The sequence below is a fragment of the Micropterus salmoides genome, unplaced genomic scaffold (assembly GCF_014851395.1).
Source record: "Micropterus salmoides isolate LMB-PRFRI ecotype aquatic unplaced genomic scaffold, ASM1485139v1 Ms_hic_scaffold_13, whole genome shotgun sequence".
Lineage (NCBI taxonomy): Eukaryota > Metazoa > Chordata > Actinopteri > Centrarchiformes > Centrarchidae > Micropterus > Micropterus salmoides.
The window spans coordinates 25,876,408-25,904,364 of NW_024040374.1; the positions used below are offsets into that span (position 1 = coordinate 25,876,408).

Here is a 27,957-nt window from a genome sequence, read left to right on the forward strand (position 1 = left end):
ACCAAACTTTTTTTTTTTTTTCAAAGAAAGGCAGACCATCTGTACATGAATCGTATGACAGGTCTAGACCGCTTCTGGGTTTTGTTCGAGAAAACTGGTGCATCTAGTTCTCATAAATCACTCGTACATGTCATTTAAGAACAAATCTGTTAATATGTGTGGTTCCTGCCTAATGGAACATGCACAGCACATGAATGCAGGGTAAAATGTCAGTTGTGGAAGGTGTTTTAAGACCCAGAGAACAATCCTGTGTGTATGTGAAGTATAAATTACTATCTGTTGTTCATATCCGCGTAGCCGCACGCGTGGTCTAATACCAGACTGAAGCCCTGTTCCAAGTGATAATGAAATATTTATGTTAGGAGGTCGTTGACATTAATTATCATCAAGTGAATGTCTCGACTTGATTAAAAACACAATGGACCTTCGCTTTCACTGGTGTTCCATTTTATTGAGCTGACCATCATCGGCCTTGGTAATTGGAGAATGAGCACAAGCTTGTAACCATTTGCTCCTGCCAAACACGCACACTCGCTCTCTCCACACCAAAAAAATTGAATGATCTCCATATAATGGAAACAACTACTCTTCAACAATAGAGGCTGTTGTATGGAGGCAGAAAGCAGAGGCGTGAAGGAAAACATCAGGCTGCACCCGGAACAGCTGAGATTGTGCCCCCACGTACTGAGTACTGTCTGTCTGCCATTCTAGCGCTTGTCAGTGGAATGATTAATAAAATAAGGCATGTTTTTTACAGAACTATTTGACGTTCAGATGAAACATATGGCAGAGTAGTTAGTTTTAAAGTTTCCCCCAGGATTTCAGCTACAAATACACAATAAAGGACGACTTCTGTAAAAACCAGGCTTTTCTAAAGACCATTGTTTGGGGTTGTCTGGTGCAATGAAAAACCCCTCTTTGTATTTTTCTGCCCACACAATCGCCCCGTTCAAATTGGTTCCCCTCTTGCTGTGCGTGATGACTGTGTGTTCACCGTCACAACAATAGATAACTGGAAATGGCACTTACAAAAGTTCCCCTATCCTCATTACAGGTGAGAGGACATTCAAGTGTGACCAGTGCGACGCCACGTTCAAGAGGAAGGACACGCTCAACGTCCACATCCAGGTGGTCCACGACGGCCATAAGAAGTATAAGTGCGACCTGTGTGAGAAGGCCTTTGTCACGCCTTCTGTCCTCAAGAGCCACAAGAAGGTGAATGAAAAGACAGACAACGTCAGTCATAGACGGCGATTGCATGTCTGCAAGGGCTGTCAGTTTGCTCCGAAATTTAGTTCAAGCTACATTTTTGTTGTGTTTATTTGAAATCCACACAGTTCAAACATAACAGTTAGAAAATAATTATCTTGATTGATAAAATGATCTTGGAGTCCTGCATGTAACTTCAGATAGGTACTAAGAATGTACTTCCTCTGCATTTTGAGATAAAGCTAAAAGTAATGGAAGCATTCCACTGAATTGCAGTTTTAAATCAGATTATCCATCATAAATCTTCAGCTATCACACTAGATTTAAAAGGGGCAAAATGACAGCCCAACCATCCACTTTACCAAAATGTTTCACTTGTTTCACGTGCAGTCTCACTTCTCTTCTCACGAAAGTGATGCAGCTAACTGCAGTAATATCTTGGACTGTCAAACCTGGTGGGGACATCCATCTTGACCATTGCTGCCCATGAAGGCTTGAAAATCAATTCCTATGTTGATTAGAAATGGCAGTTAGTCCATTAGCTCCGCAGGGTTTCAAAGCCCCAAACAGATCTCTCTGCAGATTATGAGCCCTAAATCTGACAACGTCCGGTGTGGTTATGGATCAAGATTGAAACCAAACAGATTCTTGGCACACGGCAAAAGAAAATGTCTTGGAGGTTGTCTCAGAACAGTAGGGCTGAAGACTGGCATCTTGGACTGTCTCGCTGCTTATGGGGTCTGGAGGCTGCTGAGAGATCTGGCCTTGATCAAAGCCATGTTGCTGAGGAGACGACAACTTGCTGGCTGTGTTTACATGCACAAAGAGTAACCTTGCTTTTGGCCATACTGTTGTTGAGGTCTTATTTAATGTACACTTTGGCACTCGGCAACGGTTTGTTTGAGCAAACTTTGGCCCCCTGAATAATCACAAATAGCTCTCAGGGCCATGTTTCATTAGTATCAAAATATAAATGTAGCTCTGTGCACCGTGTCTGATTTTGCACATGTGATGAAAATCAAAACATCAGATCCAGGATTCTAATTTACCTAATTACCTTACCTAATTTTGTGCAGAGCTGCAAGTAATGATTATTTCCATTATAAACCTATATAATCTGGCTTTTTATCAATCAAATAATTGTTCAGTGTTTGAAATAGATTTTTTTTTTTTACAATTGTTAAAAATACCAAGGTGACACACAATTTTGTCACCTGAACCAGGATAATTTTAATAAGTTTTAAGAAAAAGAAAAAATAATTTCAGATTCAAGTCGACCCTGGATGACTTGTTGTTGTTGCTTTTTCTTCCTTTCCAACTCACAGGACAGACGTATAACATTGTGTCTTTCTTGTTTGCCTGAACTTTAGTCATATGTGCTGTTGCAGCAGTTGCTTGTGTAAATGAACAGTAATGTCATCCATTTCTGGCAGAACAGGCCAAAGTTATTCATGGAGCGCTCTTGTGTTACAGTCAATGCTTTCTCCTCAGTGAGGATGGATTTGTGTTATACGAGAGGGTGTGTGTGTCAGCATGTATGTGCATGTATTGTATATTTTGCACATTGTACAAGGTAGTCTCATCTCCATCAGGGGTTGGAAGAATTCACTCCTGGCTGAAAATTACAGGGTTGGTTTTTGAGTAGTTACAGACATACAGATCATTTATATATAAAAACTCTGAATAATTGCCTACAACTCCCAATAAATTCCACATTTGGGACGTGATGCTCCCAAGTGAAATTGCTAGTGTTCCTTGTGGCTGTCTGATTAAGAAGTTATAATACCAGTGTTGTTTTCTCTGTGTACAAACACCTAACTAAATAATGCAACACTATTCCATCTGGGACACATATGTTCATATATGTGGATGTGTTTGTGCATGATAATGTGTGAGTGAGCGTGAGTGTGTATGCATGCGTTTGTTGATGTGCGTGCGTGCGCGCGCGCGTGTGTGTCTATAAGCACGTGTGTCTGTGTGTGGATGGAGCCTTTGTAACGAAACACCCGAGGTGTCAGAGGGACACAGTGGGGTGACGGAGGAAAGGATGGGGGCCCAGAGAGGAGGTGTTCCTGTATTGTTGTACTGCTGTTGAAACTGTCGCTCTGAGTTTGAGCCTTTCATACTCACGATTATTCTCGGGAATTTGCAACAGGCCAGGAAGAGGAATTCAGAACGTACTTTTCAACAAGGAGAGAGGGATAAGGAGGGGAGTGAGGGGGAAGGGGTGGAGGAAAATGTAGAGGAGGTAGGACACTCTTTCCACATGCTCCTCTTCCCTGTTTGCATGTGCAGCCCTTATGAGCCCACAGAGTTCAACACTGGACTGCTGGGAGGTGAAGGGGGAGGAAGAAGAGGGAGGAGGAGGATGAGGAGATGAATGCGTACGTGCACCCTGGCCTTCAGTCCCCTGGGCTTTGGACCCTGGCAAATCTGCATCGTCTGTGTTCTTTGATCCTACCTTCAGGGCAGTTCAGTGAATCCACTGTCATGTGAACATGTTCATCTCCATTCACTACCTCTAGTTAGTGGTGCATTATAGGAGACAATTGTGTTGTTACTTCTTTACCCATCAGTGCAGTTTAAAAAAAATCCTTTATGTTTATGCTATTATGTTTGTCTGAATGGTTGTTTGAAGACGCAGCATGATAAAGTTAAATTTTCTATGTTTGATAATGTTCTGATGAGTATCTGATAAGTATGATGTTCTGACATTGAAGCCCTGCTATCACAGTAGATCACATTTTACCTTGTAATGTAGGAAGGATGTGAGGAATAATGTTACAAATGTTTTTCTTAACATCAACCATGTGTGTTTTTTTTAAATAATTTGTCTGCCAGACACACACGGGGGAGAAGGAGAAGATCTGCCCATACTGCGGACAAAAGTTTGCCAGCAACGGCACGCTAAGGGTCCACATCCGCAGCCATACAGGTCAGTGGCCCTCCGCAGTTCAATGCTTTGTGAAATCAACCTTCCATCAGCTGCCATTAACATCACCCACTAGAGTGGAAGATGATTTTGTAGTATTAGTGATAGAAGAGCTGCTACCTGACTCTTTTCTCTTTTTTTGTGTATGCCAGTGTGGAGGCAGACCGATGACAACAATAGGGCAGACAGGCAGAAAAAGCAAAGCTTTTCCTCACACATTTAGACATCTAGAGGCTACTTTGTGTTAGTGTCTGTTTGGATGTAATTATTTTAAACTCAAAGTCGCTACATGTATAGTTATCTCTCCTATCATCCTACCATTCTTCCGTTCAGCATTACTTTCCCCCGCTGAAATCTCAGTTAACACAGAAGCAGCAGTAGCTGTTGTTTAGGAACAGTTTAGGATTTTTGTGATGATCAAGAAATGTGCCGTTCGAAGTCAACATACAGTGAATGTACAGTTGTGTTCAAAACAATGGCAGTGTGTTGAAAAAAAGTGACAAAGGCCCAAATCCTTAAAAAAGCTTTTATTTCTATACACGCAAATGCATTGGGAACACTGCACATTTTATTTCAAATCAAAACATGATGAAAAAAATCATCGAATTTGTCATTACTTCACAGAAAGTGAGGAAAAAGGAATATTAGGCTATTCAAAAAAATAGCAGTGTCTGCACATTTCTTTACAAACTCAAACATTTACTGTATAAACTGAAAAATGCTTGAAGATTTATCTTTCCTGTCAATCACTGAACTAGTATTTAGTTGTATGACCACTGTTTCTCAGAACTGCTTCACATCTGTGTTGCATGGAGTCAGCCAACTTCTGGCACCTGTGAACAGGTATTCCAGCCCAGGACTATTGGACTACATTCCTAAATTCCTTGGCATTTCTTGGTTTCGCCTACAGCATTTTTGATGTCACCCCACAAGATTTCTATTGGATTAAGGTCCGGGGATTGGGCTGGCCACTCCATAACGTTAATCTTGTTGGTCTGGAACCAAGATGTTGCTCGCTTACTGGTGTGTTTAGGGTCGTTGTCTTGTTGAAACAACCATTTCAAGGGCTTTTCCTCTTCAGCATAAGGCAACATGACCTCTTCTAGTATTTTGATGTATTCAAACTGGTCCATTATCCCTGGTATGCGATAAACAGGCCCGACACCGTAGTATGAGAAACATAACCATATCATAATGCTTGCGCCACCGTGGTTTAGTGTACGGTGGCTTGAATTCAGTGTTTGGGGGTCGTCTGACAAACTGTCTGCGGCCCCTAGACCCAAAAAGAACAATCTTGCTTTCATCAGTCCACAAAATGTTGTGCCATTTCTCTTTAGGCCAGTAAATGTGTTCTTTGGCAAATTGTAACCTCTTCAGCACATGTCGTTTTTGCAACAATTGGACTTTGCGGGGGCTTCTGGCTGATAGCTTGGCTTCGCATAGGTGTCTTCTAATTGTTACAGTACTCACAGGTAACTTCAGACCTTCTTTAATCACCCTGGAGCTGATCCACATTAGCCAGGTAGCTTGCAAGCTATGTAGGTGATGTGCACACTTTTTAATACCACCTGTAAAGCTCTGATTGGTCACCAGTTTGTCCAACTAGAGGAACAAGCTGTCAGTGGAACTGAACATTAATTAATTAATAATATCGAACATGTGGGTGGTGATTAAAGGTCTGGAACCACGCTACTAAATATCAACACTTTGTCTTTAATGTCATTTGCATTTTGTTTGATGCTCCGCTCTTACCACCTTTACACCATGTGCACACTGCACAGGTCACATTTTAATATCAGAAAATTCCTACACAGTGTAGCGTGGCTTGCTCCAGTCTTTGCACTGCCACAAAAATAGAGCCCTGGATGTTCATTAAACTGCCTTAAACTGGAAAGCTACACATTCCTGTGCGTTTCCTTACCAACAGCCTGGTGCAAAGACCTGGCACGGCCACACACACACACTTCTTGGCCTGTAAACTCTTTCACTCACTCTTTCTTTCTCTCTCTCTGTCTCTCCTCTCTCCTGGCTGTCTCCCCCTTTTCCTCACTCTGACTGAACTTCATCTCTTCTTCTCTCTCATGTTGTCTTCTGATTGTCCTGTTGTTTTTTGGGGAGTGAATACGTCACTTTAGTCTGCTTGCTTTCTAGCATCAGACTCGCCCACTGACAGGCTTTCTTTCTGAAAAATGGCAGTTTCCTATAAAACATATTAAACCTCCTCACATGTCTTGATCTTCTGATTTTCCTATTGAATCCACGTAGAGCCATGTCAACATTACCAGCCCACATAGACCTCCCCTAACAAATCAATATGTAATATAATCAGTGGTTAAATCATGCTTCAATCAGCTTCTTGTGCTCTTGGATTCCATACGTCCCATCAAATTACAAATGTTTTCTTCTAGCCTCTCAAACCTTCCTGTCAGGTTTTGACAAGATTATTGTGGCAGCATGTGTGTGTATATTTGAGTGGTGGCAGGACGATGGTCCTTTGACAAGCCAACCACACTTCATCAACAGCTTCCTTTAGATATGTGTGTGCGCGAGCTGTGTATGTGTGTATGTTTTCGTACATGTGTATGTATGAAGGACAAACCAACAGAAGGAGAGAATGTATTCCAGTGCGGCCCTTTCTGATTGTATTTATATAGAATAAACAAAAGAGAGGAATGCTGGGGGAGGGGTGGGAGCCGAGGGGACACCTCAGAGAAAGAAAGGAGTAAAGAGAGAAAAGACCACTCCAAGAAAGCATCCAGCCGGATGACCCTTGACCCTGACTGGCTGTAAATCTGTCCCCTCATTCTATAGACTGGGGTTTTTTTTGTTTGTTGTGTTTTTGTGTGAGGGGAAAAATAAGCTTTGGTGAAAAGTGTGAGTCTTTCCCTGAGCGACAATCCTGACAAGACTCATCTTGTTCTCAAACAGACAAGAGTAATGTAGACTGTGTGATACATGTGGAATGTGTACATCATAAAACGACCCTGTTAATTTAAGTGAAACTTTAAAGATGGCTTTTTCTGACAGAAACCTCTTGAAGAAGTCTACCAGCTGCGGTAAAGACCTTTAAATCGACAGCTTCTCTGGATGGCAGACAGGAAAGCTTGATCTTGTTTGTCTTCCTGCTTCACAGGAACAAGTCAGCTTTGATTATTTACCTGCTAAACACAGAGGACTTTGTAAGGATTCCTTGGAGACTTCCTTCCCCTATCATTTTACCATCTAACACTAGAGAGCATTATAGGAGAAATGGGTAAAGTGATAAATAGATTAGAGCGAAATGTTTAAAACATCGACCTCAGTGTTGAGTAGCTGGCATATGACATGTACTGTATATTTGGCTTGGATTCTGTTTCAATTTGATTTGGTTAGAACATCGTGTTGAGCTCAAACAAATTAGTTGTAGTGCCACAGAAGCAGGCGTCTTCTCAGAGAGCGGCCTTTATGAGTACAAGCCATAAAATGTGAGCTGTCAAAAACTTGGACGAGGATGTTGAAAATGTTGTGGAACTCAGTAGTCATGATGGATGTTTCTATCATTTTCTAAATCATTCGTTTTGGCCCTGTTATGGTACAAATGTGTCCCTCTCCACATCACAGCTCAGTGAGAGTAGATTTTCCCACCATGTGTGCCATGATGTGGTAAATAACCGTAGTGGGGTCATGAAAATTATTTGTGCCAAGGGAAATCTTGACAGAACCCAGTGCCTCGGTGTCATACTGACATCATAGGACATGTTTGGGCACAGTGATCAGTGTAAACCCATGATTTATGTTACAACAAATTCATGTGGCATTTCAAACCTTGAATAAAAGAGATAAAACATGAGACAGAATATCACAAAAAGACACCACCATTATAATGTGTCAATTCTACAGAGATGGTGTATATTAAAGCCATTATGTGTTAAATTCAGCTGGGGTTATCCTCACATGAATGGGAAGAAAGCAACACATAGATGCGCCAGTTGTCACTGAGGTTGTCCCGTTTTTCTTCAAACATAAGCTTATGTTATCAGAATAATTTGAAGATGCTATAATCATGATGTATGAGATCATGATAGATGAATCAAGATGTACACTTGATTGTACACAGACCGACTGGCTCAAAATTTGCAAGGTGCTGCGTCAGCCAGTCAAATACACATAATCACTGGTAGCGTTGTTACTCAAACTGGGCTTCCTGGATAGTAATTCGTGTCTCATCAGTACAGCCTCCTTACATTGTTTTAACGTACGGCTGAATGCCCACTTATTCTCAAGTCAAGCGCCCAAAATCACAGGATTTGCCGATAATGCAGCTCAGTGGTGTCTTTTGTTAGACCCTGCCTGCCTAGTAAATTCTCACGGCTTTCAAATTGGTAGTCCTTAGAGTGACATCATCAGGGTAATTTCTTTCAGACTTTCTAAAGCTCCCTCCAGAGCCACAGCTCTAAGGTTGAGATTAGTAATGTACAATGAGCCCATTTAATGTACTTGTCAGAAAAGGGGCCAGTGGCAACTTCACTGCACCTATACTGACAAATCAACAAGCCCAAGCTCTCACTGGTCCAGGTCACTGGGTTATCATTATTGTCAACCCCCTATATTCTGTTATTATCAGATTATATACAGTATATAATATATGTAGACCAAAGCCCAGTGTCTGGTTTTCCTCGGACTTAGAGTAAGTGGCTGGTCTAACTTTTGGACTACAGATGACAAGTAGCTACCTCACTTAATTAAAGGCTTACGTAACAGTTGTGTACCATGTGAAGCATTTTAACATCAGTAAATCATTGCCATCTAAATATTGAAATGTTTGCATAATTACACACATGGCCAGTGCCAGAAAACTTTCTATAAAACATTCTATTTGCATTTCCAGTTATGTCTTTGACATTGAATTGCTGTAATAGAGATTGCACTGAGGCACAAAATAATACCACTGTTCTCTGTGTAAATATGGGTTTGTAAGTGGGACAACAATCGATATTCAAAAACAATATACAGTGCAATACATTCAATAGTTTTCTTTTCAGAAAAGGAAAATAGAAAAAACATGTGAAGCAACTTGTTCTTGGAAAACAGCGTCTTCATTTTTTAAACACGCACTGGACAGAGGATACTAATTGTTTCGATCATGGTGACATTTGTTATGTAAATTATACACAGCCATATTTTGATATTTTAAACAGCTACACATTGCAGCTTTAAGTGATTTCACGACAGAACATCTACCATCAAATGGACATCTGGTAGAACTCTGCAATCGCTGAACCTATTTACGTACAGATGATTTTGTTTGTATTGACTGTGGTCATGGATACAATCTCATCAAGTAAATCACCACCTACTGAATTATTGTCTGTCCCTGTGAGTGCCTCGCCATCGCAGCTTTAACTCTTAATTTGGGTGCTGTGCAGATGCTTAATTTGAATTAAGGATTGTGTTTTGAGATGCGTGAAAGGAGTTTGGATCAGCTGTGTGTGTGGTAAAGCGAGTCTGTCTGATGGGCAAGTTCAAGGGAATTATTTGGGGAAGTGGAGAAATCTACCGAGACCCTGGCTTTAATGGAAAGGTCAAGTTGTTGGGCGTTGCTACGGCTCATCAAAGGCAATCTCTTATCATCGTCTGATATCACATTACCTCCGTGGCCCCTGTCGGCATGTGACGCAGGGCAGTGAGAAGGACAGTGGAGGGCCACTCTCTGGCTGAACTGGAGGAAGCCAGGAATTAATTTCTGACGGACAGCGCTAATGTCTTTCAGACCGGAGCCCCGAAGCTACAAAGCGCTCTCCATAACATGAACGCTGTGCGGCAGGCAAAACGACAAAGCCGACCATCTGCTAACCAGACACACGGCCGTACGCACACATATACAACACACAAGGGGTGCCAAACGGATCGATTAGCAGACAAGGAGTGTGAGGGCCACAGCAGGGGCCGGGGGAGACACCCAGGGTCAAAGAGATGGTGTACTGTTTCAGCACATGCTAAATCAGTTACCATCGCCGAACACATAAAGCCCTGGCTCAGTGCTGCAGCCACCCTTCATAATCCCCAAACAATCTGGCTCAATCTGGAGAATAAGTGGAGGGTTTCTAGTTACAGTAACACTCAGCAGAACAGACACTAAGCCTCTTGCACGAATAACAGAGACCGACGTTGCAAGAATGTTACTACTTAGGCTTCCAAGTATCATTTGTTTGTTTCCTGTTTTGCTAAGGGATTGAGTTGCTCTTGTTTTGCTCTGAGCAGGTTTAACCAGTGGAGAAGCCATGACTTTTGGAAAAAGTAGTCTTGAGTACAATGTGTGATCTATAAGTGACCATATTTATGAATGACCTCTTTTAGAATATCGAATACCATCATTTTCCTCTGTTTGCATTTTCCAGATGAGCCACCTTTTTTACACAGTCTATGTGAGCCACACATGTCCAGAACCGGAGAGAGTGTAGGTTAAGTATGGGAATTGGCGTGCACTTATTGCAAGCCTCAGTGTTCACAGGGTGTGGTTGTCTGCGCTGTGTACTGACAATAGCCAGCTCCTGGGAGAGATGTGATCCAAGCCACAGAAGTACACTGGCACAGTGTGCTCCTAGTACTATTAGCACACTAATGCCTTCCCCAGGACTCCCCAAGGCTAGCGTTAGGCCTTAACCTGATACCACACATGCTACATAAGACATAGGATTTGCTCTCCTTTTACTTAAAACACATCTGGGATTCAGATTTTCCTGTTTGTCAACAAAAGGCCTCCTAGAGGCTGAAATTGCACAGAAGGGGATTTTGGGACAGAATGCTGAGCTGCCCTCTGCACATGCTTCAGTATGTGTAATCAGTCCACATATGTCACGTTAACCCTTTCCACACCAACGTGAGGTTACACGTTTTATTACTTTATGTCACAGCGCTCCTCCTTGTGCACCTCTGAAGCCCTCTTGTGGGGAGTTTATGGTGGGTTTAGACCCTGACTTGTACCTCTGACAGCTGTCGTAGCTTCTCTGTTGGAAGACAGGATTTGCGGGATATGAAAGATTTTAATGTAACCATTGTAATGCTTCAACAGTTGAAAGTTGGAACAATACAAATGTGTAATGTCAAAGTAGTAGCCAGACCCCACAAATGGATACATGAGTTCATCTGGCTAAAAAAAACCCAGCAGCAATATTTAAATTAAATAATTTAAATGCAAAATATGCTCACAAAGCATTTGTTTCTGCCAAGATAAATACTCTTGAACACTTGCAACATAACTTTTAATGAAATAACATTTAAAAATGTGTACCTAAATCAGGCCTTTCCTTATTTACTATAAGGAACAGATGGGAAACATTCCCTCCACACACAGTTGTGTTTATAGCAGTGGGATAATATTACTTCTCATATATTCCCTAGATGGATTTTCTGTTTTAATAAGCATCTTTGCATTTTGAATCCCAAGGAAACACAGCTAATTAACCTTATTACTTAAAGGGGCGCAACATCTCCCCCATCAATAAAATGACTTGCTTGCCTGTTCAACAATTAGCCACTAAAGAGAGATTACTTTACTATGAAGCAGATAAGAAATTATTTTTTATTTTTAGCAGTGCTTCATTAAGAGAGAGTAATTTCTTATAGCATGAGGAAGGGGACTTAAGGAAATATAGAGCTTTTTAAGTTTGATTCCCTGCTCTTTTTCAGATTTCTAGACACGGGAGGTGTATTTAGTTTGCACTAGCTTCCTGATTAAGTGTACATCCATGAAATAAATTAAGAAATTACTGAATCCAGAACTGTTTCTCTGCAGTTTTATACTATATTTTCCTGTCTGAGACTTACATTTCAGTGCAGTGCTATAGGTTACGTCATATCCCTTCTATAGATTTAGTAATCAGCTCTGGTGCTCTTATCTGGCCTGTGGATCAGCACACAGTAAACAGATCCATGTGTTAGTGAACTGTTTGACTGGCAGCCTGTCACTTTCTCTTTGTCATCATCGGTCTGTGCTCAGATAGGATCTGTAGGAGTTTGGCTGGACTGCTTTTGATCCTACTGGGATAAGCCACATTGCCTCTGATGTGCTCCTAAACTGTTGGCCAGTTGAAGCTCATATAGCGAGCCATAAAGTGTAGCCAATATAAGCTCTTGTTCTGCAGTGGAAAGTCAATGTGCATCAGAAATGAATGGCTCTGAGTGAGAGATATCTGGTCTACCAGTAGCTAGGTTAATTGTGTGTTAGAGCAGGTGAGGAAGAACACTTATAGGAAGGGAGAGGACAGAGGCAGCAATCCATGACACACCTAAAGCCTAGTTCACACTACATGATTTTAAGCCCGATTTGCAAGTCCCGAGCTCGCTCGGCTGTGATCTGGAGCAAATCAGAAATCGATCTGCGCTTGCCAATCATTACGTGTGACCTGCTCGTTGACGCCAGCCAGATATCTAGCATGCTAAACACCTGGACGACTCGACATCCACATCCAGCCAATGAGAGCAGGCAGCTGGCAGAGCAGGAAACTACTTTTTCACTACAAAACACTTTTTTTACTCACCACCAAATATTTCTGTAGCACAGACAATCCCTGCTACCAGCATGTGCTAATCCATTCTTTCACTCATATTCTTTACAATAATAAACAACCCCTGTTTCATGTGTAGTTTTGCATCATTTGCTGTGTCACTTTTCCCGCGTGGTTTGGAGACCAGCCATCGAAGTCATTGTGAGCTGGAGTAGTGACCCTGTCGCCAAACTGTCACATAGTGTGAAAACCACAATGACTTCAAGACTCAGTCACAAGACAGCAAGTCATGTAGTCTAAACAGCACAGCAATCTGCCAACGCTGAAAGTCGTGTAGTCTGCACGAGCCATAAACCATCCGTGAAGCAGGACATCATGCTTTTCAGCATGGCCAAGATACAGAAATCTTCTACAGTGCAGGAGTCTGTTTATGCTGGTCATGTTTAAGAGTTATATTCATATTATATGGAATATGTTATATCAGTTAATATGTGTGTATGGCATACATGAGCAAATGTGCTAGAAAAGTGTGACTGAAAGACTTCCTGTCTCCTGTTTGGCGCCTGTACGGTACAACATCAGTTTCATATGTGAATGTCATACACACTAATGACTTTCGTTCCCTAGGTGAGCGTCCATACCAGTGCCCGTACTGTGACAAAGCGTTCAGCAAGAACGATGGCCTGAAGATGCACATCCGCACACACACTCGTGTAAGTTTTCCCCCATTCTGTGCTCCTGTTTGGAAGGATACTTTACATACGTTCACATCTACATACTTATTGTGTGTGTATAAACTATCTTGTATTCTCTATTGCAACTTCTCATGTTATACTGTAAATGCTCCGTATTTGTATATGCACCACTCAAAGCGCTTTTACACTGCATTCACACACTGAGCCTAAGTGCTCAAACAGAAACTAACATTCACACACATTCATACACTGGTGGCAATTCGGGGTTCAGTATCTTGCCCAAGGCAAGGACACTTCGACATGCAGCCTGGAGGAGCCGGGGATTGAACCGCTGACCTTCCGAATAACAGGCAACCCGCTCTACTTCCTGAGCTGCCAGTGTATTGTATCATCAAGTACAATCATAATTTAAGTAGTTAAACTTTATTGGATTCATGTTGATGGTTTGGATGTATTAATTGCTCTGGTGCATCAAATCAGGCGCTCCCTAATAATCCCTGGTAAACTGACCAATCACGGCCATTTGGTTCGAGCACATTGTGATTAGACGATCTCTGCTTCCTGTGGCTTGAAGTGTGATGATTTTTCTATGTGTAGATGTGTCCTTTTTATTTTGTTACAAGCCATAGTGGCATTATTATATATTTACTTAAGTAATGGAAAGTAATGGCATTGTTAACCAGACAGAGCATTACCAAATGCACTGCAGCCCTTTTACACAAAGACATTTTGACATGTCACAGTAGGGAAAGCACAGTTGTAACAATAATACAATTTATGATGGCTAAATTCGATATTTTATTATATAAACTGCAGATGGGAGTTTTAACTTTTTGGTACTAGAATAATAAAATCTATTGCTTTTTTAGTCCACTAGAAAACTTAACAGGACCATATAGAGGACTGAAAAAGTGATCTGAACAAACAGAGTAGTGTATCTTTTTAGATAAACAGATGTTGACAAAGTTTGACTTTAGGAACCTAATTGGAAGTTGGAAAAAGGTAATAAATTGCAATATATCTCAATATATTTAAAATCGCAATAAAATCGAATCGCAACATAAATATCGTGATAATATCGTATCGTGGGGCCTCTGGGGATTCCCACCCCTATCACTGTCACACTGTCACGGCTTACCGGGACACTTGAATAGAATGCTTTTCCTACTATGACCAAATGTCTGCAATGAAAAAAGGCCCATTAACACCTTATTACACAGTTTTTAGTGTTTTGTCATATTCCACAATGCAAAGTGAGCGCAGTGAATATATGTAGAGAGGGAGAAAGGGATACTAATTCAGTGTCAGGTGTCCCACTGACTTTATCATTCAATCTTGAGCAATACGCTTCAGCTTCTCTGTTTAGCCTTTGTCTGAATTGCTGAGTGTGCATGAAGAAATTCTCTCACACCTCGCCTATTGAGTAAAGTCCTGTCTCCTCTGTGTCTAACATGTGACGCTCCCTACCCATTTAATCATGAGGTGGCGCCCACGTTTGCGGGTTGTTTCATAAATCATCTAGTAATGCTAATGACACAGGCTGAAGAAAATCAATGCAGTGTGGCAATGCAGTACGTTCAGATGCAGACATCACAGGAAGCATTGTTTTGATGGCCTGACCATGTAAATGTAAAGTGAGTCAGGTCATCATGAGGTAATTTCCTGGGTTGGGACCTGGCGTCACATCTCGACCCATTGAAGTTCTCCACCAAAGCGACACTTTTCATGAGCTCTTTGTGAGCATCTGGAAGTGTATGTTAGTACCACTTTTGATAAATGAGACTTAATATGTGTTTCATTGTAGATTTCCATCATCAATTTATGCAACTATGACTGTGACAGTTGGGGCCTGTCAACACTGGTCATTTCAAATATTTGTCCACTTTTAATGCTGTCCAGAGCACAGTGCTCTTACAGTGTGTTGATAATGGCGGTATCCTGCCCAGGTTGACGTCTCTCAGTAAAAACAGGCAGGTATAATTTTCTAGTGAGCTGCTTGATTAAACTGACTGATGTTTCGTTCCCAATGTTCCCAGCTCTGCCTTTGCTCACAGCGCTCTGAAATATGGGCTGAACAGTTACAAACAGCAGAGCCAGATGAAGTCACTGTTGAGCAAAACAAATATCATTTGGCTGAAAGAGCCGCAGCTCACTGCTAATGTACAGACGATTTGAGATGGATGCGTTTGGAGTTTGTGTTTTTATACCACAAACCACAGCATCGGCAAACTAAAATGGAACACCGCTGACATTTTGGATATTAAGCGTTTTTTTAATAATATTGTTTTGATCTCTGACACAAATGGATGAGGTTGTATGTTGCATAATTACAGACACACTTTTCATGTAAAAGGTTCCATCTTTAGTTCTTAGACATGATGAAGGCTTTTTCACTAAGACACTCAGAGGGGCGTTTGAGGTTGAACTTTATAATAAAGATTGACTGTTAGTGGCAGTGCTGTCACTGTCACAGATCAAATTAAAATGAATAAGAACTAATAGTCGCACCCATACTCCAACATCCTTTAATATTGTTTTGGATGTTTATAAAATTGCTGCGTTAAAATGATTCAACAGCAGACACACTATCATGTTCAACTTGTCTAATACATATAACACACACAGTTCTGCATTTGGATCAAAAGCACTGTGTACAGATACAGACATTACAAACAGCTAACTGCTGTGATAAACAGTAATCAGAGCTGATGCTGCGCACGCTGCCCTGGATGTGTTGACACGGCAGCTAATGGAAAAGACTTCACTGAATGTAATTACATGCCTCTGTGTCTCTTCACCAAACCACTTCACCTGCGGCTCATAAACCAGAAACGACCCGCTCAACAACATGTTTCTCCTTCATCACTTTCTAAAGGTTTGTCTTTAGATGATCTAATATGATGTAATGTGAGTCCACGTCTCTGCGCCACTCTTCTTCAACAAACTTTGTAAAACACTGGAAACCGTTTTGTCCAAGCTATATTCAAAGCGAATATCAAAAATCTAAAAACTAAGTGGACTAAATGTTAGCTGACATTAGTCACTTTCACAGTGAAGGCCTCCTGCTATCACATTACAATGCACTTTTTATTGTCAAAGGAAGTGGCTTGGTATCAGCAGTGGTTTTTATGTAGCCACATTAGCTCGCCACAGAAAATGACCAGAGCAGAACAGAAAACTATTTAATCGGTCACATCTGGTTAATACTTCATTAGCTTGTTGAGGTCAGTATAGCCGCCGGTACAATGCAGTGGATCAAATCTGTGTGTGCTTAATTTTATAACGCAGCAACCAGCCTCACCTTTATCCACAATTTTTCCATCTATGGTGTCAAATCCATAATGCTTCCACGCATTACTTCTCAAACAGTTTGGTGTCATGATTCAAAACAGATAGGACAAAGATAGATCAGAGCCCCCTTCCCAATGGAAACACAAGGCAATGTAAATATTGTATATTTTTTTCCCCACATTCAAACAATAGCAAATGCAAAGTCCCAGCCATTGTTAGTGGTGGTTGCTTTTCCCCCCCTCTTTGCGTAGTCCACATCATTTAGACCATTTGGACTATGAGTTGTTTGCTGATTTCTGACTGCACCCTGAAGCCTCATAGAGCATAACGACTTCCTGCTGGCATGCTGCTTTACAAATACCAACAAATTTAACATGACACAAGGTTCTTTTCGAGTAAACAAACCAACTCGTTGCGTTTATAGATGTGCTCTTTTGTTGAGAGTGGTCAGATTCAGAGGAAATTTCAGGTCAAAGGTCAAAGGGTGAACAGCTGCTGAAGAGTGAAGGTCACCAGGTACAGATGTTGGATGTTACCGGGGTCATAGTGATGCATTCTGGGTACACCACATCACCTAAGTCCATTCATGTGTTTCCTGACCTTTGAACTTTGATCCCTCGTAGTTTTTTTTTCCTTTGTCATACAAGAACTATTCATCCCTCATGGAAAAAGTGATCCTTGTTAAAGTAGACGATTTAAGTGGAAATTTGCATCAGTCTGTTTCGTCGAGGCGGGTTTCTCACACACACACTCACAGATTTATTTCCATTGTTGCCCTTTCTTCAGTCACATGCACACAAACCGTTGCATACTTAAAGCCGCTCAGACACATGCACCACATCCAGTGAACCTGATCTTTACCTCCTTTTGTATCCTGTGTCAGTGGGCACTCCTTGCCCCGCCCACACGATAGCGCCTTTCCCAGGACCCTCACTTCCTGCATTCACCCTGTTTCCATGACAACTAAGCTTTAAATGGGTAGAGCCTGTGCTATCAGCCAGTACTGTCAAAAACAGCTTCCCAAAGAGTGACACTGGGAAACAGCTCCCACTATCTCCACGCTTCTCACTTCTCCTCAAGTCTTTTAGGTGTCACCGCTGTTTCCACTCAGACTGTAGGACACACCTACCCTTCAGGGCTGTCCACCCTGCTGTACACACACACACGCACACACACTTGGAGCTTTTTTGGTTAAAAACACACTCACAGCGAGATAGCTGCTTTGACTGACACTGAGACAGGCCTCCAAAAGGTGCAGAGGAAATGTTCTTTGGTAAACTGATGAGGTGTGGAGACAGAGGAGTGATATTCTACAGCCCCAGAGTGCCAGTGCACTGATACATGTTCAAAGGGATTTTCTGTGCTGTGTTATCCTTACTCTTTTGAGGAATCCATGTGTTTTTGATGGCCACTACGCCGGTCATTTCCTCCCTACTGCAGGGGCTGTACAATCTTTCATTTCATATCTTCATAAACTCACAGGGAGAACAACCGGGGTGTGAAGTCAGAGGGTATCAGTGTGTGAGCGTGAATGTGTGTATGTGCGTGTCACTGGGATATTTCCACATCTTCTTGCATTTTCCACTGTGCTGTGCCTGTCTGTTTTTCTCTCTGCATGTGTGTGTGTGTGTGCGCGCGTACACGTGTGCGTCATTACACGTGTGCGTCATTACACGTGTGTACGCCGTGATGGACAGAAATCTTCCTCCAGGTTTTGTCCACATGTGACCACACTGGGGAAGTATTGTTGTAGGTATTGTTCTGCTGCACACTGACAGATCAAGTGCCCTCTTCTAAATGCGGTGTGTGTGTCTGTTTCGCTGCAGGAGAAGCCGTATAAATGCAGCGAGTGTAACAAAGCCTTCAGCCAGAAAAGAGGACTGGACGAGCACATGAGGACCCACACAGGAGAGAAACCTTTCCAATGTGATGTGAGTGTCCAGCCACCTCCACAGCACCTCTATACTAGCCACTGTCTCCCTTTGATTCTTGCACATGTTTGTCTGTGTGTATATGTGATGGAGCAAGGCCAGATGTGGGGAAGAGTTGTGGAGGGGGGCTTAGTAAGAGGCAGATAGTAATCTTGCTTCTCTGGAGGGGCCAAGTGGGCTGATCTCACGTAAACACATTGAGAGGATCAGAGGGAGAAATTACCCTCTGCTTATAATACTGTCGGCGTAATAATTATTCTCAGAGACTGGGGAGGGAACATGCGACGGAAGATGTTGTTAGGAACAAACTTTTAGATGCTGCGTTTTATCGCCATTTCTGAAATTTGGACTCACAGGGCAATTTAGTTGACGTCTTCTATTTTTTGTTTAGAAAGCCACAGTTGTATCTTGGGGGTCTCTAAAATTTTAAAAATCCTGTCTAACTCTCCAAACTTTTTAATCTGAGAAATAAATATTAAGTTAAAATAATATAATAATAGTTACTTGGGCATACTTTTGAAGTTACCAGTTTTCCAAAATGTAAACAAATATCAGCAAAACAAACAAACAAAAAAAAACGGGGTACAAGTTGTAACCCAGAGCATCCAAATCCAAAACATTGTGGAAACTATAGTTCCAAACTTTGTTGACATAAGGCTCAGATATGTTCTATGTTGAAAACCTCCATTCAACATTCAACAAAACACTTGCAGAGGCAAAGATGTCTCAATTTTGTCTGCGGGGGTCCACTGTGTCAGACTTTAAAAACCTTTGTACTTGACAGCTCAGTCATGGACAATAGTCTGAGATCGTAACTCTAGAATCCAAATATCTCTTTAGTCTTTGATGAACATTAAAAACAATCTTGCGTCTAATCCATTACCCAACTCTGGCTTCTCAGATTCTCGTTTGAGCTTCAGCACCCTAATAAGCCTCAAGCCGTGGCATCTCCTTGGGTCCTAATCCCCGGAGAATGGTCTATAGTTGTTTTTTAAGACCACAGAATCAGTATCCCATTCACTCTCAGTGAGGCATCACCAGAGAGTGTCTCCCAGTGATGTCCCACATTCATCTGGATTCTTTTTCCCAGCTGTGGAAGAGTGATTTTCATGTAAATAAGTCTACGCTAAAATATTAAAGATAATAGAAATAACATGTGGATTTTATTTTGGGGTGCATTTTGAGTGAGACAAAGGAATCGCGCAGTTCCAGGAACATTTTCCAGACAAGCTAGAGGGGCTCTGTAAGCAGCGTCTGTCATAACAGCATTAAAAATGTTGTAGAAGCATCCAGTAACATCTGGGTTACGATGAGACGAGGAGGCCCCTCTCTCATCAGCTCCTGTCACTGTTTCACTTTATAAAGTTGCTAATATTGTATTTGTTGATGGTTTGAACTTTATTTAATTCCATTTGGATAGTAAAGCTAGAACATGATAGCACATCAATACGAGTCTCTGACTTACCTGGAAAAACGAATGATAGACTGCACGATTATAAACAGAACTACTCTGGACCATACAATATTTTTACAATGATTGTGTTTAAACCAAAAATAATTTCATTCATATGTTGCAGGATTTTTTTTTTCCCATTTACCACAGATGTAAACTGCTTTCATTGCACTGAAGTTCTTCACAGATGGAGTGAGGACACATGCTGTGATTCTTGAAGCAGTATGTTAAACTGCAGCTGAACACCAGCCAGTGGCGGATTATAATGATTGATAGAGGACGATGGAGTCATTTGTACAGTGTAAAATGGCTCATTTCTGATGGATGTTAAGTTGCATGCATTCCCTCTCACGATTGTTGGGGGGGAAAAAAAAGAGTATCTGTGTTTCCGGCTGTGTGTGTGTTTGGGCAAACAAACTTCAATAAAGTGTGTTTATTTGTTGTAATTTCTACTATTAAAATCCTGTATCTGGGTGTGTGTTTGTTTTCTAGGTGTGCGACCTGTCATTCAGCTTGAAGAAGATGCTCAGCAGGCATAAGCTCACACACAACCCTAACCGGCCCATGGCAGAATGCCAGCTGTGCCATAAGAAGTTCACCAGGAACGACTACCTCAAAGTACATATGGAGAATGTCCACGGGGAAACAGAGAGCTAGAGCCAATTATGGAACTACTGGCTGAAAATGATATCTGATTCCTCAGATAAAGTTCAGCCTCATGCTTCACTTCATGCAACCAGCATGGGCTGTACATACTGTATACACAGATGGATAGATAGCAGGAATGTTGTTATTAAAGAAACATACATGTAGGATATGGAAAACATTTGGACGAGTATTTCAAAACTGAAACATAGGCAGTGCATTTTTTTATTTCTTTGCCACAATGTTTAGATATTGTTTTGGATATTTGAACAACAAAAATCAGCAAAAAAACAAACAAACAAACAAAAAAAACTCAATGTTTGAGCTGCATCCAGAGCCGCTGATTCTGCACACAGAAATGTCAGACATTTCACTTCTAGTCTCTGAATTCTAACCAGTGGTACTGTTCATACTGTTACAGCCTGACCCCTTCCACTGTACTGACCAACTGTCTGAATACTTACTGTACATCTGTGGCCAGATGTGTCAAAAACACCTGTGACCAAAGACCTTTTAGTGCATTTCTTTGTTACCTCTATGCTTTCTACATGTTTCTGCCTTTCTGTTACATTTTGCACATGTTCTTTGCTGTCCAAACATGTTTAATATTTAGACTCTATCGAGCCCCAAGAGCATACTTCAAAACCGTGTTGCATGTTTATTATTTCAAAAAAGAAGTATTAAAACAGGATGGTCGAACAGGAGATGGAGAGGTGGAGCCAGAGAATATAAACATACTGTCTTCTTTTTCAGAGCTACTACGTGCACTCATTTTTAAAGCATTATGAATGGCCCCAGGAAAACTTGCAAGGTTCCTGGTTCTTGTCTTGTAATGTGGGATAGCTGATTGGAAGTGAACAATGAAATTTGAAGATTTATATTATTATTATTTCTGTTTTTAGGTATAACCTGGTAGACAAATTTAAAACTGTTTTGCACCTACATTATTAACTTAAGATTAATGAGTTCACCTATCCCTTCCTTTCCCGTGGCCTTTTGGTGCTTAAAGTGTGATACTGTTTCTGCGTCCCGAATTGTATTAGGGACAAAAAAAAACATCCAAAGTACTGTGTGTGAGTGTGTGTGACTTTTGTAATGAATTGTGGAGTATGTTTTCACATGAATGATCCAGGGTTATTGTGCCGTACAGTATGTGTTTACTTCTTCTTTATTAATCATTGTTCAAAACTGTATTCCATGTATTTCAATAGAAGATCAATTCTGTACTGTTTTATATCAAGACCAATTTGCTCCCTCATTTACTGCCCCCTTTGATTAATGCACAGTTCCTTCTGTTTATTCTGCCTTTGTAGACTGCGAAGCGTCACTTCACACGTTTGTATTTTGAAATGTATAAAACCTCATCACCTACCAAACATCCATTTCCTCCGCTTGTTCTCATTATGTGTTTGTGAACTGTTGACATTGGGAGGGGGGTGGCACAAGGAAACGCTTTGAGAGTTGATTAAAAGTGTTCAGTTCTCGTTGTTAATCTAACCCCTATTCTTGGGTTGGCAGTCTGCTGGGAGTGAGGGCTAATTAAGGGTTTTTTTTTTCTTTCTGAGGCCACAGTCACCGCTTGCCTGATCTGTAAAGCCACACACTAAAGAGGTCCTCTGATGGTTTCTCTCTGTGGATGCGGGGACTCTTTCTCACGTCCCTCCCCTGCAGAGGCTCTCTGGTATCTCAGAATTTAACTCTGTGAGAATCGCATGAGCCGTGGACTGAAATGGGAGAGCTGCGAGTCATTCTCATTGTCGCTCTTTGAAGTTTGTTAAACGGGCTGCTGTTCAAACTCAATAAATCTTGCACGTGTGGTTTGGCATCCTAAAAACACAACTATTACAGTACGTCCATCTTCACGTCTGAGCGTGTGCTGTTTGTTTAACAATTAACTAATTACTGGTATGCATGTTAGATTACATTTCAGCTTTATCGCTGGCAGCATCGAAATTAAAAACTGCATGATGTCTCCGCGCTCCTATCGGCCTTCATCAGGGAGTGTAAGTGATGACTCTCACGTCACAGGCCAGGTTAACCTGCTGTCCCCCTATGGAGCTTGGCTCACCGCGTGGAAAGCGCAGGGCGTGGCTCGAGTCACCTAGTGCCGTTGAGGCCCGCGCTGCCCGCGGAGCTCATGTTGCCCAATGCCTACTTGTTAGTGGTGAAGTCTCCAGGCCATACTGACGCACTCTGAATACAGTGGCATTTATGTTGCATCTTGTAAACAGTAGTAGTAGTAGGGATTTCCAACAGTGGGATATTCTTGCCTGCCACATGTCTGTCCTGAACTGGCTGACAGGTCAGACTGGGTGTTGACATATCTCTGCTTTAGATTACCTCTCTGCTCTCCGTGTCTAACGATGTGTCTTGCCTGTCTGTCACCATCCAGGTCTCTGGTTTTCCATTTTCGTCCAGCAACGTTTGATTTTTCTCATGGGACTTTCCCAGTGACCCAGTGATCTTGTCCTCCACTTTTTTTCTTTTTCCCCCCGTGTGCATCCCTGCCTGCATGTGTCTCTCCCTTCCTGCTGGGTGTATCACACCGAAGCTCCCAGTCAATATGTTTCTAATTACATGTTTTTACTGGAAGCCCCAGTTTCCTGTGTTGCCTTCCCATTTGCGAGTGTGGCCAGACTGTTCCCCGACCAGCGTCCACAGAGCCAAACGCCAGCCCCGCCCACTGCACAGGAGTATTATTACCACGCAGGCTCGGGTTTATGGCAAACCGCTGTCACGTTAGGAATGACACGGACACGCTTGTTGTCTGACTTATGTGTTTGGCCAGCGTTGCCACAGCAACAGGTAGCCTTCCCCTCCACTTCCCTTGACCAGAGTAATGTGGAATGTGTGTGCCCAGCGGAGAGTGGCACGCTGGAGAATTTTAATACGAGAGGGCAGGGTGTGTTTGGGTATTCTGGGTCAGCCTTTCACCAGTGATGGATGTTCCCTTAAAGCCACATTTCCATGGAAACAGACTGTGGCACTTGGGTACCTAAAAAGCCTTGACACTGAAAACCAGCAAAAGGTCAAACGCTTGACACGAGGCCATAGGGCCTGAGCCGAAAAACCTGCCTGTCTGAGGAAAACACACATGCACACCGTTCTCACGATATTTCTGTCTTGTATACTGATTTACAAGGTGGTTCTAATTTAATCTTCAGACTGCACTCCAGGCAAGAGAGTGACATATCAGGTCAAGTAGACAGGGATTATCATTACAAGGAAATTGGGAGAGGACACAGCTACTCCCCACCTCAAATCCACACAGCCTAAAACTTCATTTTTACACCATCATTTAAGAGCGACAACAAGAAATGCAAGAATTGTCTTGTCTAAAGAAAATTATAATTTTTCATTAGTAATGGAATATGGAATTTCTGGTGTAATAAGCTCGTATAATCAGTACTTAGATGTGCAATACTTAGACAATAGATCAATGTGTACTGTGAATCACAGACTCAATCTGTAGTTCCCCACAGCACTTTGTAAGGTTTTTAGCTCCTTTAAGCTCATTGTTTTGGTTTTACTGTAGACACAGTTAGCGGCTAGCTAGTGAACATAGTGGCGCATTTAGCATCTAAAAAGCCAGATATTTCCCTCTGGAGTTGGTGGAGACCAGACTAGACCTTAAAGGAGAGTGAATATTGGCCAGAAACACAGCTCCATGTTAATGCTAATGTTGCTATGTGTCTGCTAGATGTGTAAATAGACAAAGCACCGTCGTCAATGTTGTGTTCACAGCTGGTTTCCGCTAAATGCAAATAGCCAAAAAAAATCAGTTAATGATGGTTTGAATGACTATATAATGTCTCAAACAAAACATAATTTCAATTATTGAGAAAAACAATGTCAATTTTTGTTTCTCATGTGGACCCTGTAAAATCAAAATAGATGTATATTGATGGGGAAACAGCATACCCTGATTGTTTATGTTTAAACTCCCTGCAGGAAATGGAGCCACATTTGAAGCACTGGTGCACAATGGTGCCTTGGACACAGACTCATGAGAAAGGCGAGAACTCAGCAATATACAGAAGCTAAAAGCTGGCCAGGAAACGCTCCAGAAGAATGATGGAGAATTGTCTCCTTTTCCCAGTTTTGTCCTCTTTGGGAGGTTAAACCATGCACTATGCCAAGTATAGCTGCTAATTCCAATAAACAAGAATGTCGACATTTTCTAACTGTGAAGAAATACAGGAGATGAAAGGCACTGCTGTGAATTACAGGAGGCTCATTCTGAAGGGATGGAGGGTTACAGACATCAGTCAGTGTGCCGGTCCACCGGTGGAGCATTAGTGTTGGTCACTTCTGTCAGCACGCTGTTGCTGTGTGCCGTCAATCCTCAGCCTCATAAGGAACAACAGTGTTGTCCTCGCTTCATACACACTGGGCCGACATCTCGTGTCTCTTTTCGTGGCCATACGTTGTTGCAACACAACGGCGGGTAACGTAACAGATACAAAAGTCAGACAGGGCTGGTCACTTGCAATCTGTGATCTCATAAAATGCAGCCTGCAGGGGTAAAAGAAACAATGCTGGTGTTGTGCTCCAGTTCAGCTGTCTGAGCAGAAATTCAACTTGGCAGAAAAAAACAACAAAACAACAAATCCAATAAGATTTTGACCTTTGCCAAGGTTCAGTGTGACCCACAAAGGGAAACATGACTATGATGAGCTGCCAGAAACCAAATTCAACCCATTCTTTTTATTAGTCTGAATATTTGAAAGTGCTGTGTAAAAGCCTGCCTCTGCTGCCGCCAGACTTGTCTTTCTGGTTCTTTCCTTCCCAACAGAGTGCTGCTCAGGGATTTATTGTTAGGTGATTGGTGATGACAGAGAAGACTCAACCAGTCTAGCCAAAACATTTGTGCAAATGTGATGATAGATACGCCATAATTCCTCTTTTCTCTTCAGTCAGGCTGTTGCTCATCCTCCCCCTCCCTGTGCTGTTGTTGTGTCAGCGCCCATAATCTTGCCGTTTTGATAGACCTGCGTTACACACACGACCCAACACAAATAACACCAAAACCCCCTGCTGGGCTGGAGAACCAGGGGTAATGACTGCACATGTTTCAATGCAAGAACACACACAGAGAACACTGAGAGGAGGATTCACTCTGCACAGACCGAAGCAGAGTGAAATGAAATTATTAAACTCTGCTTAAAAACGTTTGAAGTAAATTTGAAACATTGGCACGTTGGATGAAAGAAAAAGCCAATTTCAATACATGCAAAATATCTTTTTTTCAATCATGCTGAATTTACATATTTTGAACAGCAGTGAGCAATCTGTGGAATTAAATGTAACCAGTGACATAACATTGGCCTTATTGTCCCCACTCATGCTACATTTCTGTTTTGAATTTTGTACCATGTTTGAAATGGGAGTCCTGTGTGAGTTTGGAGAAACCAAATACCACAGCGAGGGTCTGTTTCCTGTCAGAGAAGCAGGAGAAGCAACACTGAGATACACACCTTTCATGTGCTGATTTAGGTTTCGGTCCAGAGAACAGTCGAACACACACACCAAGAAACACACACGTGCACACAGCTGAACATGCACAGGCACGCTAACTTCATGGAGAAAGGCCTCCAGTGTCTGTGGCCCTTCTGAAAAGTGTGAGGTTTCTGTCTGGGCCCTCTGAATTAGCCACGCTAAAGCTGTTAGACCACACACACACAGGCAGGCACACACACGTACGTACGTGCACTGAATGATAATTCCCCTCCCATACAGGACATCATGCAAGGGGAGTGACTGTTGTCAGAGTGAACAGCTGCTCGAGCCAAAACACATCTATCTTCCACAGGAAGTTATTGGTCAAACAAATGTAATGAATCTGTTGTTCTTGTCTTGTTGACTTTGACAATATCTGTCTCCCCCCTCACACACACACAGCCTCGATACACATACACAGTGTTCACTTTCTCTTCTTCACACAGAAACAGTAGAGGGGAAAGCGAATCAAGGTCATGGATCTCTTGTGTGAAAGAAGGCTGGTATACTCCCACGCCCATTTGGCTTCAGCGGTTAAGTGAAATAAAAATTCAAGAAAGCCACACAAAGAAAGAAATGTTCAAGTAATTCTGGACAAATCTAACTTTTTTTTAAATGTTTGTGACTAACAATAGCATTTTAACATTATCCAGGAGTGGAGTTGATTAGCTTGTCATGATGGTTTTGGGTTTGTCAATTAAGTAACAGTTCTGTTTTATCCTAAGCGTGAAGGAGCTATAAAATAAATGTCTATATTTTATGTCTGACACTAACAAAACAAAGCATTTTCATTGTAGATCACAATTATAAGAGACATCTGTAAAACTGTTGACAGGACACCTTGAACTGCAAACTAGGTAAATTATGACTTTTCATATTATTCTAAAAAGTTGTAAAAAAGACTTCCAAGTGTGTGACGTCATCCCATTGTAAAGTGGCCGAGTGGTTACGCATGGGCGGAGCCAGCGGGACAAACACCACGGATTGTTTTTTGTGCTTGGCAAGCAATTTTCATTTAAGTGAGCGGGCAACCTCTTCGAGTCAGGTAGTCTAGTTCTTATAATACATTCATGCTGGGGACCCTACTCTTTTTCCATTGCCGTTGGACCAGGTTGTGGCAGATACTCAAGCTAATAGGGCCACTAACTGTAGCACGACTACCGCCATGTAGTCCTCACACTCTGCAGGTGTACCACGCCCCCACAGAGCCACGAGGAGAGCTCAGTCTGTCATGCTACATTTGTAAAAAAAAAAAAAAAGATGGCACACATGTACGACATCAGACGATGCTCTGCCTTGCTGCCTCTGGGCTGCCATCAGAAGCAAATGATTTATAGGGGCCCGTGTTCATTTTCACTAGTTGGAGAGCTGATAAAATAAGGAAGTGCTGATACCTGCTCCCCTGAGTCGTGTTCTGTAAGACATCAGCCTTGATCCCATAACTCCAGGAGCCCAGTCCTGTCATGCTGAAGAATGAGTGAGTCTGACCCGGGTTATGGAGCAGTCAGAGCCTTCAGATTCTCATAAATTACACCTTGTTAGAAATAAAATCATGCCCACAGAGCGAAACAGGGAGATGAACGGTCCAGCTTGTGTTCACTACTGTGAAAATCAAGACAGAAAATAATGTTTTTGTCTGCAGATACAGTACAGTTGTATTGACTTTTAAAGACAATACCTGCACAAAAGAGAGAACAAAGCAGCTTTTTTATATATAAAAATGTCCAGATAGTGAATGTAGACAGACCTCATTTACTTTCTCAAGTTTCAGCTTGTGTTGGATCGTAGACAGTTTACCTCCATGTCCTTGAACGAG

The 27,957-nt window shown here is 41.9% G+C and overlaps 1 protein-coding gene across 2 annotated transcripts in view; it reads left to right on the forward strand.

Annotated features, from left to right (window-relative positions):
- The window catches only part of prdm5 (PR domain containing 5), a 32,102-nt gene extending 10,080 nt beyond the window's left edge, over positions 1-22,022 (forward strand). Inside the window, exons 12-16 of one of the 2 annotated variants that reach the window (XM_038716560.1) lie at positions 1,055-1,215; positions 4,051-4,144; positions 13,255-13,340; positions 18,440-18,544; positions 20,490-22,022. In XM_038716560.1, the coding sequence (XP_038572488.1) occupies positions 1,055-1,215; positions 4,051-4,144; positions 13,255-13,340; positions 18,440-18,544; positions 20,490-20,654 (611 nt within the window). In that variant the 3' untranslated portion in view covers positions 20,655-22,022. The remainder of the gene's footprint in view (positions 1-1,054; positions 1,216-4,050; positions 4,145-13,254; positions 13,341-18,439; positions 18,545-20,489) is intronic. The other variant, XR_005444143.1, reaches the window with a different exon arrangement.
- Positions 22,023-27,957: the final 5,935 nt, after the last annotated feature.